The sequence below is a fragment of the Lacerta agilis genome, chromosome 2, assembly GCF_009819535.1.
Source record: "Lacerta agilis isolate rLacAgi1 chromosome 2, rLacAgi1.pri, whole genome shotgun sequence".
Lineage (NCBI taxonomy): Eukaryota > Metazoa > Chordata > Lepidosauria > Squamata > Lacertidae > Lacerta > Lacerta agilis.
In genome coordinates, this window is record NC_046313.1 from 48,946,296 (window position 1) to 48,965,000 (window position 18,705).

At 41.6% G+C, this 18,705-nt stretch overlaps 1 protein-coding gene across 3 annotated transcripts in view; it reads left to right on the forward strand.

The window, feature by feature from the left end:
- The first annotated feature begins 5,433 nt into the window (after positions 1 to 5,433).
- Positions 5,434 to 18,705, forward strand: part of CPEB4 (cytoplasmic polyadenylation element binding protein 4) — a 51,720-nt gene continuing 38,448 nt past the window's right edge. Inside the window, exons 1-3 of one of the 3 annotated variants that reach the window (XM_033139968.1) lie at positions 5,434 to 5,638; positions 6,028 to 6,389; positions 6,933 to 8,084. In XM_033139968.1, coding sequence (XP_032995859.1) covers positions 6,960 to 8,084 — 1,125 coding nt within the window. In that variant the 5' untranslated portion in view covers positions 5,434 to 5,638; positions 6,028 to 6,389; positions 6,933 to 6,959. Of the gene's footprint in view, positions 5,639 to 6,027; positions 8,085 to 18,705 lie in introns of all 3 variants that reach the window. The other 2 variants (XM_033139967.1, XM_033139969.1) reach the window with 2 other exon arrangements.

Genomic DNA, 18,705 nt, shown 5'->3' on the forward strand with positions numbered 1-18,705 from the left:
TCATGGCGGATAAAGATGCATCTGGCACATTGTCAAGGTACAAAGGTTTGCTCCAGCTTTGCAAAGTCACTTTGCATAATAGAACTCTGGTTTACTAATCTTCCTGGCATATTGCAATATGCATCTACACTTGCAAGCTCTTTGGGATGGGCTGAGAAAAGGCTTTAAGGATTATTGGTTGTGGTTGTGGATTTCTTCTTTTCTTTTGCAGTTGTCATGCAAACAGCTTCTCCTCCTCGTCTTCCTCTCAGTAGTATTCAAGGGCTACTGATTTCTGCAGTAAGCACATGAACACATCAACAACCGAACCTGAAAGCAGAAAATCCAAATGCCTGTGTTTTGTGTTCCTAAATTTAGTCTAGTTACAATATCTGGGGATTTGCACAGTACAGCTGCTATATTCTTCCCCAAATGATGAGTGGTTTCAGGGGCTTGTTTCAGGGGTTTCAGGGGCTACAAGGTTTAGCAGCTTCCATTGGAAGAGAGCGCACTGGAAACTTATGGCACAATTGTAATATCTGCCTTGTTTATACAGTAGATGTACAAGCACAGTATAAGTGGAGGTGAGCAGGCAATCCAATAGCAGGCAGCAAATGCAATACCCCATGCATCAGATTTCCAGAGAGCAGTTGTTGTATCCTTTTCTCTAAGATTTTACCACCGTTTAATCAATTTTAGCAAAAGGTTCCATGATCTCTCTTCACCAAATCTGCACTTCAATCCTACAAGTGCCTAGAAGTAAGGGCCACTCAGTTCAGCCTCAGACACTTTAGCCATAGTGATAGATCAGTCAAAGTAATCAAAGTGACAAAAATGCATAAGAATGCAGGGTTGTTGGTTGTTTTAAAGCAGTGGCTAAGATGGTGTAACGGAAGTTATGAAATGAGCAAAGGAGTTGTGAACTTTCCATTTGGATTGGCATGTGAAGGAGGATGGAGAATTGTAGGAGATACAGGTGGCCTTGGGGAGACTAAACATACACTGAGATTCACACCCATCCAATACTGTGCTTCCCTGCTGTCACTTGTGACTTATCTTCTGAAAATATGGTGAAAAAGTGACGTAAAAGCCTAATCAAAATATGATTTACTACTTATGTGGTGGTATTTAGTAAGGGCACTTCCAGTTTGTCAATTATTTTAGGGTGGGATTCAATCACATACCAGCAAATTCAGGTTGCACTAATATAGCAGTGTGCAGTAAATCCTCTTCCTCAAAATACTGGACTTTTTGCAATAAGGAAAGTGATGGGAAAATGCACTGGATGTGGGATTACATCTGCTTTGACATCACTGCGAACAAATCAGAATGAATGTTCATTGAATAGCCAATGTCACCTAATCTTTCCACAAATAAATCAAACTGAATGCTCAACAGATGGGTCATCTGGAAGCACCCTAACTGTACCAAGTCAGGTAAGAACCTTTGAACATTGAACAGTAATAAATTGCATATTGTTGGTGAAGCAGGGGGTGTGTGTGTGCAGGAGCAGGTCAAGGATTTTAGGGTAAGCAAGTGGTACTGCTAGTGCAAAATGGCTGCTTGTAAAACATGCTATAGACGTGGGATGCTATGAGTGATCGGTATGATGCCTTATATTTACTTTTATCTGATGCTTTTAAAGAACCTTTAGAGTTGCTTTTGCTGGACAACAGCGAGTCCTGCCATTGATGGCAACAATGTACAACCTAAGCCAGCAAATGTTTTCTTGAAAGTAAATCTTGATGAGGTCAATGGGATTTACTCTCAAGTAATTGTGCATAGGATAGCAATGCAAGGATCCTTGTTGTAGGCAAAGCAAGAGTGTGCTGCAGTCTGGTTTTACCATTTTTAGAAACCAGAACATATGAGAATTACTTTCTTACACAAAACTCCTACACAACATACTGCTTGGAACTCCGCTTTCTGTTGCAACAAGAGGATTAAAACTCCATTGTATATTTGTTCATTTTTGTGTGCAAGTCTTGCTCCTTTATGTAAGAACTGTTATTTAAACAAATCTGAATGTATTGCCACTTTTTGAATATGGGAATTATTTCTGGGCGAAAAATACCAGGTCATAAAATGCAGTGGCTGAATTTTTATCCAGTAAATGTTTTCCAACAGCTGGATGAATAAATTTGGTACCAGAATATTCGATTTTTGAATCTGCAAAAATGGAAGACTTTTTCAGAATTGCTTGGAGAGCATATGTTTAATTTTATCTTTTGCATATACACGTTTAATTTTGCAATTTATATGGGGGGGGGGAATCCACTGCTCTACTGTATTCAATGGAGCTTACACCCAAATAGCAGCATAGGAAGCGGTAGGTCAGACTATTTGGCCCAGTATTGGCAAGTATTAGCTTTGTAGGTACGATCTCATGCAGAACTCTGGATGATCATTGGCTGTTTGGTCCTTTGGAGATAAGAGATTGAACTTGGAACCTACAGCATGCAAAACAAATTATACCACTTAAAGTCCCCGCTGCCCTTAGAACTGCAACCTTAAATGCTCCACTTTGTTTATGCAGTGCAAAGGGGAGATCCCTGCTCTCAACGTTTTTTATTTTTGTCATTATAATCAGGGTGACAGCATGGGCATAGCCAGGATTTATGGGGGAGGGGGAAGGATCAATGTTTTGGGGGGCAGAACTGAGCTGTCTGTGATGTGTTTGGTTAGTTAGTTAAGCATTTTTATTTATTTACTTTATGGGGGGGGCACAGCCCACCTTGCCCACCCTTCACTACGCCCATGGGTGGCAGCTTCCTTGTAGCCTACTAAATGCTCATCATTGAAGACTCTTCTAATTTCTCTTAAGGCTAGGATTACTGTCCATGCAGTCAGAGGTAGCGTGTAAAGTCACATTTCTTTGCACTCAACCTCCCTTGAGTGACAACGACATAATTCGTCCTTGTGATCGGTTCAGGGGGATCCCTTCATGCACCTCACTCAACAGAACCACTGGCTAGCAATGCCTTAGTCAAATGTGTTTTTGCCCCGTTACATTCCCCCGATGGTTTCCCTTGGTGAGCCACCCTCCCCCTCCCGTACCTTAGCTGTATGCACTGGGGGGGGGGTGTCCCCCTACTCTCTTCTTCCGAGCAGATGGTGCATTGGCTGAGATCGGTCCTTCACTCCCTGCCCCGAGGGCTGCCAGGAGCCGGCTCCTCCTCTCTCTGGGCTCGCAGGTGTCTCCCGGCAACCCTCGGAGGGGATTGCCACGGAGGCCATGCTCCCCCCCCTCCTCGGTCCCACTGGTTTCTTTAGCAAGAGCCAGTAGGTAAGGCACGAATTGCCCTTTCAAGTGTCTCTTTCCCCCCTCCCCCCTCCTTTCCACTTTCGTGCTGCCAGTCCTGCTTCCACCTTTCTTCCGGGTCAGAAGGATTGTTTCCCCGCTAGCTCTCCTAACGACAAGGTAGCATTGTCCTCCAGCTCCGTTTGGAGAAGAGGCAAGGCTTGTACCCCCAAACAGATGGCCCTCGTGTCCTCTTCCTGCCACCTTCAGGCTGCCTCTCCCCCTCCCCATCTTGCAACCCCACTAGGTGGGCGCTCTCTCCCTGCTCCCTTTTGCGGATCCCAGCCCCACCGCCTTCCTGCTTGCATCCGGGGTTGCCGGGCGGCGTTGCAGATGCGCTCAGGGGCAGAAGAAGCCTCGGTTTTCTGCCAGATCCGGCGAAGAGGGCGCAGCCCGGCCCTGCGGTTGGCAAGAGCCACGTATAAGTTTGAAAGTCATGCCACCCGTCGCAGTGGCTAATCTTTGAGCACCCTAACGCACCGACAAAGGCGTGCTGGCATTTTAAGGAACCCTGGCCCTCGCAAGTTTCAAGCCGTCTGTTCAGCGACAGCACAGAGAGGTGTTAACCCTGGATAGGATTCATAAGTAAATTGTTAAGCTGCCAACGGCGATTTCCGTCTTTGGTACGTATGTGTAAACAAACATGTGCCTTTTCGTGTTGCGGAAATAGGGACATGCGGGGGGCATGAGAGGTCGGTCCATAAGGGAATGTTTCGTTAGCTGAAAAGTACGGTTATCACCAAGTGGGACCAAACACACCCACACAGCAAAGGAGGTGCCCTTTGGTTTTCTGTTGATGCAACATCCCTAAGGACGTAGTTGGGTCTGGCCTGTTCTGTGGGTTCACGGAGCGCTCGCTGGTGCTTAGCCAAATCCTTTCTGTCTCATTTGGTTTGCACCTTCTTGCAGTAATACATTGGCACCTGGAAGAGATCGAGTCTCTCCCCCCAACGAGTCTTTTCTTCTCCACCCTTTCTGCACTCTCCCCAAAGTCCCCGCAGGAGAGGAAGCTTAATATTTTCAGCAAAATTGTTTTTATCGAGGTATTCTCAAGATCCTTGCAGTTTAAACTTCCTCATTGCCTCAAGCAGAGGCCGAAGGAGGGGAAACATGAACTGTCATGTAAGGCGAAACGCACAACATGCTCCTGTGGGGTGACCTGAAATGTAAACCGTTCTTTAAAAAAAGCATTAAAAAGAAGCATTTTCTACCAGTCTCACGACTTAAACTAGTTTTAATTGGGTCAACCTCTCTCTTAACTTTGATGCAGAGTTTTTCTTCGAATATGTGGTCGCCTATATATATTTAAGCGACCTATTCGAAGAAAAACTCTGCATCTATATGTGCTGGAAATGAAACCTGCATCTCTCTCTTTCTCTCTCTCATACATACTTAATACATATATAAAGATAGGCTATATAAATGCATATACGTGTGTGTGATGCAGCTTTAATTTCCAGCACATAAAACAAGCCAATCTTCAGTGAGCCCTTTAACCAATGATATAACCTTAACATCTGCCATATTCAAAAATGGCTGTTTAAGCAAGGCCAACTATAATTTCACCTGTCACGGGAGTTTCCCCGACCTAAACCAACATGTCCGCCTTGGGTCGCTCTGAGGAAAAGAAAACTGCCCAAAGTAAAGATGGCCGCCGCGCCGAACATTTTCTGCCCTCATCCAAAAGGGCTGCCGATTCCCGCAGTCCCTCTTCTGGTTTAGGGAGAGGCGGCCTAGCGGTTGAGGAGAAGAGGGAGGGGCGGGGCCGCTGCCAGAGAAGGGAGAGACGGGGGAGACGGGGGGGGGAAGAGGCGTGGCTTCTCTGAACCGGAAGTGCCGCGCTGCCTGTCTCCAGCTGGTTGTCATTTCGATCGGAGGCTCGGTCCTGTGGAGACGACGACGACGGTGGCGGCGGCGGCGGATGAGGCGGCCGGGCCGGAGTGGCGAACCGGCGGATCGACAGAGTAGCCCAGCGCCTCGTGACTAAACAGGAGCCCCCCCCGGTCCTCCCGCCCGAGAAACAGTTGTGTTACATGAGGGGAAAAGAACGACGCCGGGAGGAGCCGAGGCGGAGGAGAAGCAGCCGCAGCCTCAGCAGCAGCCGCCGCAGCCCCGGAGCATCAGCAGCGGGAGGAAAGGCAGGACCCCTGGGAACCGCCACCGCCGCCTCCCTCGCCTCCTCCTCCTCCTCCTTCAACCTCCGGAGCCAGGCTTGATATCGCCCCTCCCTGCTCTTTCGCCACCCAGCGATCCTCGTGACCCTCCCTCCCTTGAGAAACCGGCTCCCATGGGGGAGAGAGGAGCCCGGCCCCCCGCCAGCGCCATCCCCTCCCCGCCGGAGACTGCTCCCCTCCTGAGGTAAAAGTCCTTCTGCGGTGGTGGGGGTGAAATCCCTGCTCTGTTTCATTCTCTCTCTCTCTCTCTCTCTCTCTCTCTCCCCCCCCCCCTTCCGAGGGAGCAAGGGCGGCATCAGCCCTATATTTCAGCCTCCTCACCTTCCCCCACCTTCGAAAGAGGTTCGTCTCTCTTCTCTTCCCCCCCCCCCGCCCCGCCGCTTTCTAAATATTCTCAGTCCAAGGATCTGAGCCCGACCCCCCCCCCCCCCGCTGTCGCACAATAAATTATTCTGCTGATGGCTTTAAAATGTCTAAACTCTGCTCCCCAGATACACTTATTTCAACCCCCACCCCGCCCCCCTCCAAACACTTGACTGCTGATTTTTCTGAGGTGAAAATTTTCCTCTGCAGGCAGCCAGGATTCATCTGAAGGACACACAAATATCGGATCATAATAGGAAGCGAGCTCGGAAAAGCAGCAACCAGGAACCCACCCAACCAGCGGCAGCAACAACAAGAATCCACCCTCCTCCTGCACAACTCAGTCCGTACACATACACACAACACGCAGTGAATGCAGATATCTAGAGATTAAAACAGGAACAAATCCTCGCACCCTCCCCTGCTTTATATGGAAAGGACTTGTCAGAAGGGCATCCGCATAGAGCATATTATACATATAGTCCTACAAGGCAAAGGCAGTAGCAGCACAGGTTGGGGTGGGGGTGGGGAAAGCTCTCCTGTACAACTTGCTCCACCATTGAAATCCTGAGGTAAAAATTTCAGATTTTTAGCAGCAAAGACTGTTAGAATAGAACACAGATATATATTAGATTATATAGAATTTATTAAATTATTCCAGATTTAAATATATTTTTGGAGCTGTGAAGGAGTGAGGAGCACCAGATGTCATGGTATTGTTTCCATTAACGTGTACATGGGCAGGTTGAAGCGGTTGTTAAGGCAAAAAAGTTTTTTTTAAATCTTTTTAAAAAAGAATTCCCAGGAGCTTTCTTTCATCCCCACTTCATTCTTGTGCATTTCCTTTTAGAAAAAAAGGAAACCTCTTATTTTGTTAACCAAAGATTTACTTTCTATTCCTTCTGGATATTTGAAGGAAGTGAACACAAGTCTATCCATGTCAATATTTTAAGTGATCTCATTAATAAGATTCCAGGAATAATATCCAAATCAGATATCTCAAGTGGGTAGGTGGGAAAGAAGGGGGAGGTGAAAGATCTGTAGTAATTTTCAATTATCTTGCTTTAGTAGCAGAACAAAAACATTTTAAAGTTTTGTTTTTTTTTTCTTTCCAGGCGGAATTAAAATCCTAAATAAAATAAATGGGGGATTACGGGTTTGGCGTGTTAGTGCAAAACAACACCGGGAATAAGTCAGCTTTTCCAGTCAGATTTCATCCACATCTGCAGCCTCCGCACCACCATCAAAATGCAACCCCCAGCCCTGCTGCTTTTATAAATAACACAGCTGCCAATGGCAGTAGTGCTGGGTCAGCTTGGCTCTTTCCTGCTCCAGCTGCCCATAACATTCAGGATGAGATTCTGGGGTCTGAAAAATCTAAAACTCAGCAACAGGAAAAGCAAGACTCCCTAGAAAAACAGCAGCTTTCCCCTAGTCAAAGTCAGGAAGCAGGCATGCTGCCTGAATCAGAGAAATCTAAATCTGAAGAAAACCAGGGGGATAATTCTTCCGAGAACGGCAATGGGAAGGAGAAAATAAGAATAGAATCGCCAGTGTTAACAGGATTTGATTATCAAGAGGCTACAGGGCTGGGTACTTCAAGCCAGCCCTTGACATCTACAGCATCTTCTCTGACTGGTTTCAGTAACTGGTCAGCAGCTATAGCTCCTTCTTCTTCAACAATAATCAATGAAGATGCGAGTTTCTTCCATCAGGGAGGGGTTCCTCCTGCGTCAGCTAATAATGGTGCTCTGCTGTTTCAGAATTTTCCACATCATGTCAGTCCTGGCTTTGGGGGTAGTTTTTCCCCTCAGATTGGACCCCTCTCTCAGCACCACCCTCATCACCCCCATTTTCAGCATCATCACAATCAGCATCAACAACAGAGAAGGTCTCCTGCAAGCCCTCATCCACCTCCATTTACGCATAGAAATGCTGCTTTTAATCAACTGCCTCATCTTGCTAATAATCTTAACAAACCACCTTCTCCATGGAGCAGCTACCAAAGCCCATCACCTACACCGTCTTCTTCATGGAGTCCCGGTGGCGGTGGTGGATATGGTGGGTGGGGAGGGTCCCAAGGGCGAGACCACCGCAGGGGACTGAATGGAGGAATCACACCTCTGAACTCCATCTCACCCCTGAAGAAGAATTTCCCAAGTAATCATATCCAGTTGCAGAAGTATGCACGGCCCAGCTCCGCTTTTGCTCCAAAATCTTGGATGGAAGACAGTTTGAACAGAGCTGACAATATCTTTCCTTTTCAGGTGAGATTATTCTACTAATACTAAATAGAATATTCAGAAATGTGCTAAATGGTTGCAGAAATAGCAAGACTCTGTTGTTTTTGCATGGTTTCTATTATTAGAACTGAGGACTTAATTTTAAAAATACACCTCTTGTATATAGTTTATCCTTTGACATTTCAGGCTTCATGATTGCTCATCTCTGAATCATGAATGTTCCATATAGTGTTTGTCAGAGAAGTAACTATAGCCTAAGAGTGCATCTGTTATATAGGTAGTTTGCTGTCAAGTTAATGCACCTGATCAATAAAACAGTTGCAAGAGTGATTATTGAAAAAATTCTTTTGTGGGGTGGATAAGTCCTAAAAAAACTGAGCAGCTGAAATGGAATCCTTTTTTTTTTACCATATGGCAATACCATTATGTTTTCAGTACACAAGTACTGGATCCTAAAGCTGGACTATCGGAAAATATGCCTATGGCTTTGTGATATTTCTCCGTTCAATAGGAATGCATCTGTTAAAAAAAAAAATAGTCCACTGGGATTTACAGTTTTCTTACAAAATGTTGAGCTGATCTCCTTCCTCTAGCAAGGGCAATAGATTTTGGTAGATTACAAGTCATTACTAAAAATAGATATAGACTCGCTTCAGACATTGGCCTATGCTGTTCAAATGAGGCCATATGCTATCAGGAAAGAGGCTGTGTGCTTAAAATGTATTGGGAATTTGTCTCCAGTTTCTGAAGGTTAATTACTATTAAAAACAGCCAGCCACGTAATCAGTGAAAATCTGGACAACGGCAATTTTATTTTTTATTTTGGAATTTGTGATTAAGCTTGATGGGTTTAATTTTTTTTTATAAAGAGGATTTTGAAACCTAAGGATTCATGGGTGGTGTGTGAAAAAGGAAAGATTGCACAATTTTTGTTGCATTTCTAGGCATGGTATAAGCAAAAAATATGTTGTGACCTAGTTTTGTTGTAATTTGGGATAGGAAAACCGGTAGATCAGAAGAAACCTATACTTGACTTAAATACAGTCTTAAAGATCTAAATATATTTTATAATCTAGTTATACTGCATAGAGAAGTGGAAGTTCTTGTATTATCTTGCATGCAGTTCTCTGGTAAAAGCAGTATCATTAATGAGGCTTTTAGTTCATGCTGTATAGCCAGAAGTCTTGAAATAATTTTTCAGACTGGAAGTGTATAAAGGGCTCATGTAGAAGACCAAATTTAACCTTGGAAACCATTAGCACTAGCACTCTCACTGCAGCAAGCTCTGACTTCCTGTTTAATTCATTCTGTACCGTGACAACGTAGCCACACTGTGACAGAATAAGACCGTGTCCTTACTCCTGAAGTTAAGGCCTCAAATCTATGAATGTCAGAGATGGAAATTTTCTGTTGGTGTACTGGCACACCATTTTTGGGTTGCTACTCTTGGAGCTATGGTCTCTATCTTGACACATGCTTTTCTTGTATTGTGGTCAAAAATAATTTGTGGCAGTAGGTTGTTGTCTATTTACTTAAGCAGTAAACAGAAGGCCATAGCAAGACCAAGTCTGATGTTTTCTTGTGCCTAACAAAAGAAAGATATTTTAATGAAATGGTTTCCAGTTTGTCACTGCTTGAGTTCTGTGATGAGCAAGACAAGAGCAGGATTTCAAAAGAAGAACATAGCACTCAAGCAAATCCTCTTATAAATTTTGAAATAATCTTGGACATTTACCTTTTCTGATATAAAATCCATAATGCTTTTTTTCTTTGTACAAATAACTAAAAAATAAATGAGTTGGCCCTCATTGTTCAAGTAAGCATGCAAGGTATATGCAATTCAAAACAAAATGTGCAATATAAAGTGTGTTTGCAAAGCTTTACATAAATGAAAGGCCCTAAATACATCAAATCAGGGCTGTCTCTGGACCTATAATTGCCAGAATCTTCTTGGGCCCATGTTTAGTATCACTACACACAAACTATCTTGGTGGCTATAACAAAATGGCTTAAGTAGATGGCAGTGTTACTTGATCCTGACTAACCCATTCACTGTGTGACCTCATGCTGTTTTAACATATCCATACACAAGTTGCTTCCTAATATAAGTCGGCTCTTCTATAAAGAGGGGTTTTGCAATGTTTTTATAAATATAATAAGTGCAGAATCACTTTTTAGTCTCATCTGAATGCCTTTTGAAATACAAAATCCATATCCTTGAGGGATTTTCTCTTATAGCAAAAGATCCTCTGTTAGAAGTACAGAGCTGGCTTTCTTTCTGAAGGATGTTGGCTTTAATGTTCATGTAGATATTTTACAGGAACTTAGTTTAATTATATATATTCACCTATGCTGCAGTTCATCGTGACATTATGTATAAATCTAGGGTATTGTAAACAGGAGGGTGGTAACTGGCTGTTAATATGCATTCTGGATAATAGTCCAGTGGTCAGAGTGTTGGACTCGGGTCTCTTAATTATAAGCACATAGGCCTAAATTATTCTGTCACAAATTAGGAATAAGGATTTGATGCTTTAAGGGCACTTGAGAACAAATCAAATTCTACCCACCTTGAACAGCATAGCAGTACATAAGGACCAAGTGCTTGACTGTTGATATTAATGTGATGCCAAAATGTATGTCCGGTGACATAATCCAGTCCTGCCCCTAGTAACAGCTGTCGGCACTGCTGCATCACTGTTTTCCTGGATGGGATGCTGCATTGCTGTACGAGAGTTCCCGTACTGTGCTGCTGGGGAGGAGATCAGAACACAACCAGTTCCACAATGCAGCATTTTTAACTTTGGAGGGATTCCTGGAAGTGTGAAAGCTCATACAATGTATGCAACTAATTATGATTCTTGGGGATATCCCTGGTTGGATATCGAGGATATCCCTAGTGCCATCTTATTAGGGTAGGACGCCATTATGTCTGCAGCAGTGTAAAGCAATGTTTGGTTTGCTTCAACTGAAGCGGACCTATAGACTTTGGTTGCAAATAAATGTGCCCAGACACTTTAAAGCAGCTATGCAGGTTATTCCTCAGCTATAGCCAGTACCAATTCTCCCCTAATGAACAGATATGCAGGCGGGTAGCGGGGGGGGGGGGGGGTAGCAGCTGGACGTGGATGGGCTGGCTTTCCTTCCCATCTGCCCACATGGTGGTGGTTAAAGGTCTGTAAAATAGTGTGAATTGTCCTCCTGTGGTTTCTCAACCAAGAAATACAACATAGAGCAATATGAGCTGTGCTTGTGGCTCACTGTTGTCTTAGTTCTGGTCTCTAAAGACACAAAGGGAAAAGAAAGCTGCACACAGAGCCAGTGTAACCTGCAGTGCAGTTTGAATCCAGAAATGCAGCACAGAGCAATAGGGCTCACTCTCCCTTTTGCCAGTAGTCTTTTAAACTATAAAGGGTATGCATGCATTTGACATACCAGTGCATAGTATTTTTGGCCTGGTAGAATGGGAGATTACTTATGGCAATGGGAGATTATGTACGTTGTTAGGCCTGCTTCAAATGCTGGAGCTTGGTCTTGCAAAAGCACAGTGGTGGATAATAGACAGAAAGGTAAGTGATTGTTCCATATTTATTTGCAAGTATGCTGTAAAAGCAAAAAACATCATTACGGTTGTAGAAATTACGCCCTGGCTAGAATAATGTTGACTAGATTCTGTAATATGACCTGCTTGTACTTCTCAAAATACAATGCAGCTGTCAATGCAATATGCTTTTACTGAGAATATGTATGCAAAGCACTTTGAACATTTGAAAATGCTAGATAAACCATGTGAGGAAGCGGGATATTATTAATAATATAATACTACATGCCATTTTTTGTAATATTTCCTTTTTAAAGAAAGGCACACAGGATCATACCATTTAGCAGAAAATGGAGGCTTAGTGATTCAACTAAATATTAATTTAATTTTCACATTGATTAAAAAACTTTTTAAAATCCTGTGAGTGTAGTGTTAGCTTATTATTCATTGAAGAATAAGAAGTTATTCTTAAATAGAACTTTATCTTGCATAATAAGGCAACTATTTGGACATCTGAGGAAAAAGTTGGCAATGATGTGATATTTTTGTGGGTGTTCCACTGAACTAAGTGGAGCTTATTTCTGAGTATAAGATTGCACTCCTGGTGTCTTATTGTCTTTTAAAGATCTCATTGTCTTATTTTCCATTGTGTCACTGTTTGAAGTCAGCAGCATAATAGACTTGGTCATAGCAACTGCTTTTTGCTGATGCTCTGCCCTCATGTTTACAAAGATTTTCTTCTGTGTACTTCTTCATAAAAGTGGGACACCTTGCCTGTTTAGCAATAAAGAAGGTTAAGGTTGAGATAGGAATATATATTATTGATGATAGAAAGAAGACTACAATTCTATATACTTAGCTTACATTAAAGAAGACTATTGAAATATCTTGAATCTTTTAATTGAAAATACATCTGTTAAACATACTCACAGACTTCTTGCTGTTAAGACATTTCAAACAAAAGTTCAGATTCTGATCTTTTCACTGGGTAACTCCACTGAAATCTGTAGGGCTGCTTTCACACAAGTGGTTTCTCAACAGCTAGCAAAGGTGTTAATGGTTTTCTCCTGCTGTGGCTATTTATGATAAAATCTAATAATTTGAATCAAGAGTTGTGAAAACAGATTTAGAATTTTTATCTAATTTGGTTTTATCTAATTTCCATATCCTTGAATCACTTCCTGGCATCAGGGTTTTCAAGTGGCCTTTATAAGGAAGTTTTGGAATGATTCTCATATTCATGTAAATAAACCAGTTACTCTGATGGACAGCAAGGAGCTAGGAGGAACAGGGGACAGCATTTGTTTTATACACTTCCCAAACAGGCCCAAATTGGATTCAGTGCATTTTAAAAACAACAACAACAACTGGCTATACGTGTGCAAGATTTACCTAGAACCAGACTGGGAGAACATAAAGAAGTCACTCCGTCCAACCCATAAAATTCAAAAGTTGTTCAGCAAGAGTCAGACAGTTTTTGCTTAAGCAATAAAGGCTTTTGCAATATTTTCCCTCCCTCTTCTTTAATACAGCCAAAACTTCAGTGCATTTAAGAACCTCTATTTAAAATCATGTCATTGAAAGAGCTGTAGAAGGAAGGTAGAACATAATGATAGAGACATGGTACCAACCATGGTGAGAGGGGCTGAAGTAGTATTGCTGCTCTGTAAAAAGAAATATTTTTATTCCTTTTGCTCCTCTCCTTGTCCTGCATTTTTCAGAGTGGCAGACATGAGTGAGGAAGAACCACATATCTAGGACACCTCTTAGGTGATAAGGATTATTTAAATACCTGTAATAGTTTTAGACAGGTTTCAGAAACCCAAGACTTGTTTTTATATTCAGGTGTGTTTATAAGTACAAGAGCAGTGCATAAAATATGATGAGTTAACATGTGCTGATTCTTTAAACAATGCTTCAATTAAATTGCTTACATCATCTGCAAACATTGTTACTGAAGCCTTAATCTTCAAAGAACTCTTACTTTAAAAGACACACCACAGCCTTTGCTACAAGCAAGTTTGTCACACCCAGACAGGCTTTTGATTCTACAGTGTTTGGCATTCATGTTGGCAATTTATGGATTAGATTGCCTCACCCTGGGAAACACAATATAGCAGTAACTATCAGGTGATATGGGTGCAAACTCTGACATATCTTGACCCTTAGTCTGTGTGCATGCATGTTCTATCTAGTAAGAGTAGAATGAAATCGTACAAGCATAGGGACGCCATATGGTGCAAAGGGTTACACAAAAGTAGATGTCATAATTTTATGTTCTTCTTGCACCACTGAATTTTTATACAACTGCAGAACCTAGTGCCAATGCTTCAATTACAGTGTCCAGAATCCTTACCGTATGTGACATCCTAATAGTGACTATTTTTAAAAACTTATGGAACCATTATTTGACTAAAAGTGGAGAGATTCAGAGAGTAGAGCCTGTGGATTTCATTAAGGGCCGCCCAACCCCCCCATCAAATGAGCACTGGAAGGGATCTCCCATTTTAAGTATTGCTGTGCTTGTGGAACACAGATGACAAGCTTAGTTTTGAAAGTGCAAGCACTCTGCCTGAATCCAGAACAAGATTTCACTGCCTACTGCAGGAAAAATTGCTGAAATTCTAAAGTTGTGTTTGCACCAAAGCTTCTTGAAAGCAGAGATGTGCCATGATTATTTGTGACTCTTATTTCTAATAAGTTCAAGAGTATCACCATGCTCTGTATGCAGCAAACCTCAGGAGTATGCAATCTTTAAAAGTGCTTTCAGGTTTTTTCTCTTTAAAAGAGAGCCTTTATGTAGTCTGAAGCATGATTCAGGCTGGTGTGTGTGTGTGTGTGTGTGTATGCATGTGTATGCGTGCGCGCACCCACACAATTTTAAAAAGGAAATTATGGATTGGTACTAGTGTGTGGAACAAGAACTACTGCAAATTTGGCTCAGTTGTGCAATTTCTGCATTAAAATATGTCCCCTTGTCCTTTTGGAGGCTGATAAGCAATGGCACATGTTTCAAAATGATTTCAACCTTAAGGAAAGATACCAACCATTTTATTTCTCTTTCAAATGAAGTTGTTATAGCACAGTGCAGAATATCAACTGACATCCTTTAGTGCATATTAAGCAAATATCTGATGATTACTACCATCAGTGTTTACTTTTACAAAAATCTTTTTTAAACCTGTGAGATTTAATTAATTACTTAAAGTGTCCTGCTTCTTGACTAAATATACAAAATGCACGATGATACTGGTATGTCTCTGAGAAACAGCTGCTATTTCCTTATCGGTTGACAGCCTTCTATTCTTTAGTGGTAGAATGTAGTTATTTAGTAATGTAATCTTTATTAGCCAGGCTCTTATTAGCACAATTACTTGCTTGTTCTTTGTACTTTCCAATTCAGTATCCTTTGAACCATCTGTTAAAGCAAAACTACAGCTACATTATAGCATCCTGCAGTAAATAAACGCAAGTGCTCATGCTTTATTGTGCTGCTGGTCACCTGTTTACTTATTTATTATGCCCATATAGTCATCAGACTTGATTAATTCATTCATGTAGGTATTTTGAGGTTAGCACAGTGACTTGATGTGGTGTCCAATGGGATATTGGGGGAGGGCAATGACCGTTGTTTTCATTTCCCCCGATAGAGCCAATTTGTGTTTATTTTAAAGGGAAGCTATGCAACCACTCCTCATATTTGACAAACATTGCATCTGTTTTTGTACTTCCCCATCCACACCAGAATACAAACAACCCCAGAAGAAATGGTCCTTTGGTTGGAGAAAACTGGTTCAATTTCCAGGGGACCTGGACAAGAGCACACTGTTCCTATTATATAGAGAAAGAAGTAAGAGCCATGTAGTATGGTAGCGCTCTTGTACTGTACCACTTCAGAATGAACATGCGAAGCTCTGCATTGGCATATTAAGCCCTATCGACTCCAGCTAGCAGCAGCTCTCCTAGGGTTAAAAAAATTGGTGCCCTACCCCTGAGCACCCCTCCCGCAATGATGCAAACATTTGCTTCACAGAGATAAATGGATTTCGTTTTTGAGTGTTAAAATGTGAGACAGAAAGTACCTGTAGAATTGCAACTGACTTGCACAATGCACATCTCCTTTTAACTGCATATTGCAGTGGGGGAAACCACTCTTAAGGTTACTCCTGGACACCCAAGTTTTTAAGAGAACGGTGCTTAACAAACACAAGGGAAAATATCCCAAAATGAAAACCTACTTCTATTAAGAGTTGGAGTTGATTCTTTGTTTCTTCTTTGTACCCTTAGTGGTTGATTTTTGTTTTGTTCCTTGTACCTCTAGTGAAACTGAAGAAGTGTGCATGCACACGAAAGCTCATACCAAGAACAAACTTAGTTGGTCTCTAAGATGCTACTGGAAGGATATTTTTTATTATTTTTTAGTTTTGACTATGGCAGACCAACACGGCTACCTACCTGTATCTGCTTGATAGTCAGTTAACATAATTAAGTATGGTTTTGCCAAAGCACAAATCATTTTGTGAGCTAGGCATGGGACAAGTGTGGACGAGGCTTTAGGCTCCTAGTTGCATGCTTATCAGATGCCTTCAGACATACTCCTTCTTAACTAGCAGAAAGCATGACCACCCACTCTGCATATGGATGGACCCATCCTTTGCAAGTGTGAAGCAATTTTTCTTGAATTGGGTAGCAGGGACATACTATATTTCTTCAAGGCCATAAGGCATGTTTTATTTCAGAACTGCATATGGCAGCTTAATACATTTTTTCCTATAAAGCTATCCTGGCTTAAATTTCAAGATATTTATTAAATATGAAGAATTCTCCTGGAAAGATGTGATGTGATCTGTCTATACAGAATGTTAAGAAATTGTTATGGAAGAATACCAGTAACTATAGACATGTCAGCCTCCCTTTGACAAGAAAAGAAAATAGGTTGAGATCTTTCTAGGGGTGGGAGGTGGCAGAATAGTTCAGAATATGATGATATGTGCTTTAAATTAAATAAGAAGGAACAGTGTTAATTCAAAAGTCTGTAAAAATAGACAGTGCCCTATTAGTTCTTATAAGTCATGTAGAGGGAACCTGCACAGCACCCATCTTCTTACCTGCGTATATTCATTGTATCCATATGAAAGTTAGGTTTGGTGAAAGGCTGCTGAGTTCATCTCATAGGAATTTCTTGTACTGTATCTCCTAAGAATGGTCAGGCTCTCATTGGCTTTTAAGTACTGTATATGTCTGCTGAAACAGTATGTAAGAAATGCTCACTTGTCAAAGCTATGCTTTCCTGGATCTCCCAATGTTTTTACACAGTGACTTGAATGTCTCCATAACTTTTCTTGATACATGAATACAGATACTGTTGCAAGATGTGGCCGGTCTAAAACTGGCATCACACCTACTTGATGCTCACAACTCATTATGACAACTGGATGACTAATTCCAAAGAGCTTCAAACCTTTCCTTGATGTTCTGTTCTAATGCTTGATGTTCAAAATTAAATACTGTAGGTATTTTTTTTACTCAATCAAGTGAGTTTTGGCTGGTGCAGAAACTTGCAAGTGCTGTCAGTTTGAATAGTATTGTCAGTACCCTGCTTATATTAAATGGGAGGATAATGTCTATCTCAGCCATGAGCTCTGCTGACCCACAGCAGAACCCATGAGTTCTCCACCGTACGTAGCATATATGATAAAAGTAAGTTGTGTTCTAACTAAAATGGAAAATGAGCATTAAAAAAATGTTCTTAAAACTTAATTATGCATTGCCTTGGAATGTGGACCATGCTTTTATAGTCTCTCTTTGTTGTTTTGTGAGATAACTTGTTGCCTTTTTTTTTTTTAACCATGGGTGAACTAAGGTTATCTTCCCTGGTTGAGAAGATGGAAACTGTGTAGGCTCCTCCATTTGAGTGACAGGTATTAGGGACCAATAGAGCTCTCTATTTTTCACAAGTTTTTGACTTCCTTCTGTTCCTTCTTTCTGACTTTAGAACATGCTGATCACAATCTAGTCCAAGTCCAAAATTGTCTACTAAGCCACATTACCTTCTCTAATGGGAATGTAAGCGTTGATGTTCTATTGGCTTGCTTTCCAGCTATGAATTCACTTTTAAGTATGAACATATCTAAAGGAAATGACCTCCTTGTAGGTCTGTTAGGACCCTGTAATGCAATAAATAAATAAATAAATGTTTAGCTCTACTGCAATTGCAGTATATTGTCCTGTGTGCGTGTTTCTTCTATGGCTTTAAAAAAACCTTTGGCATCATTGAACTTGCCCAAAAAGGGCCCAGTGATTAACTTGCAAACCACAAGTTAATCTCTCTATATAACCTGAAATATTGTATTATTTCTGGAAGTTGTTTCTATGAAATGAGAGCAAAAGAATGTGTGTATAAAATAAGATAATTTCTTATTACTTTAAGGTAAGCTATTTCAATCTGGGTTTTCAGCCTGGTTTGGGACTGGAAACAGCCTTTATCACTTTTGTGGATTATTTACATCAGAAGATGGTAGGTGGACTGTGTTCCTGTTGGTTCCTCTGGACTTTTAAGTCACAGTCAATACCATTGACCAAGGGGGTTGGGCTTGGGGGCACTGTAAGTAGGCTCTGCTTATTCCTTCTGAGACAGGGCTCAGAAAATGATGCTGGGGCAGCTACTGTTCCTCCCTGTGGCAAGTTGCCTGCAGGGTTCTTTCTTGTTCTGCTCACGTATCTACATAAAAGCTCTGGGTGAACGGACACAGTTGAAGCTGAAGCTGAAGCTGGAAATCTCCAGTTTTGAGATCTGGACTATATAGTCATCAGTGTGCAGATACATAGACCTTTCTCATTTTCATCTGATCCTAGGGAGGCAGTAAGGAAATAAGGTGGTAAGAAATTGAGATATGCTTTTTAAACTCGAAAACCGTTTATACTAGCAAAGCTCAGCGTCAACAAGGTCTGTTGCTTTAAGCATTGACTTTAACAATTTACTTTTCATCTTTTCCCTTATTGGGGGTAAAGCAAGTTTTGATGGAGAATTATATATTAAATATATATATACCAAATTTCATTTCAACTATTGGATTGCCATGCTTTTATTACTTACCTGGCCTC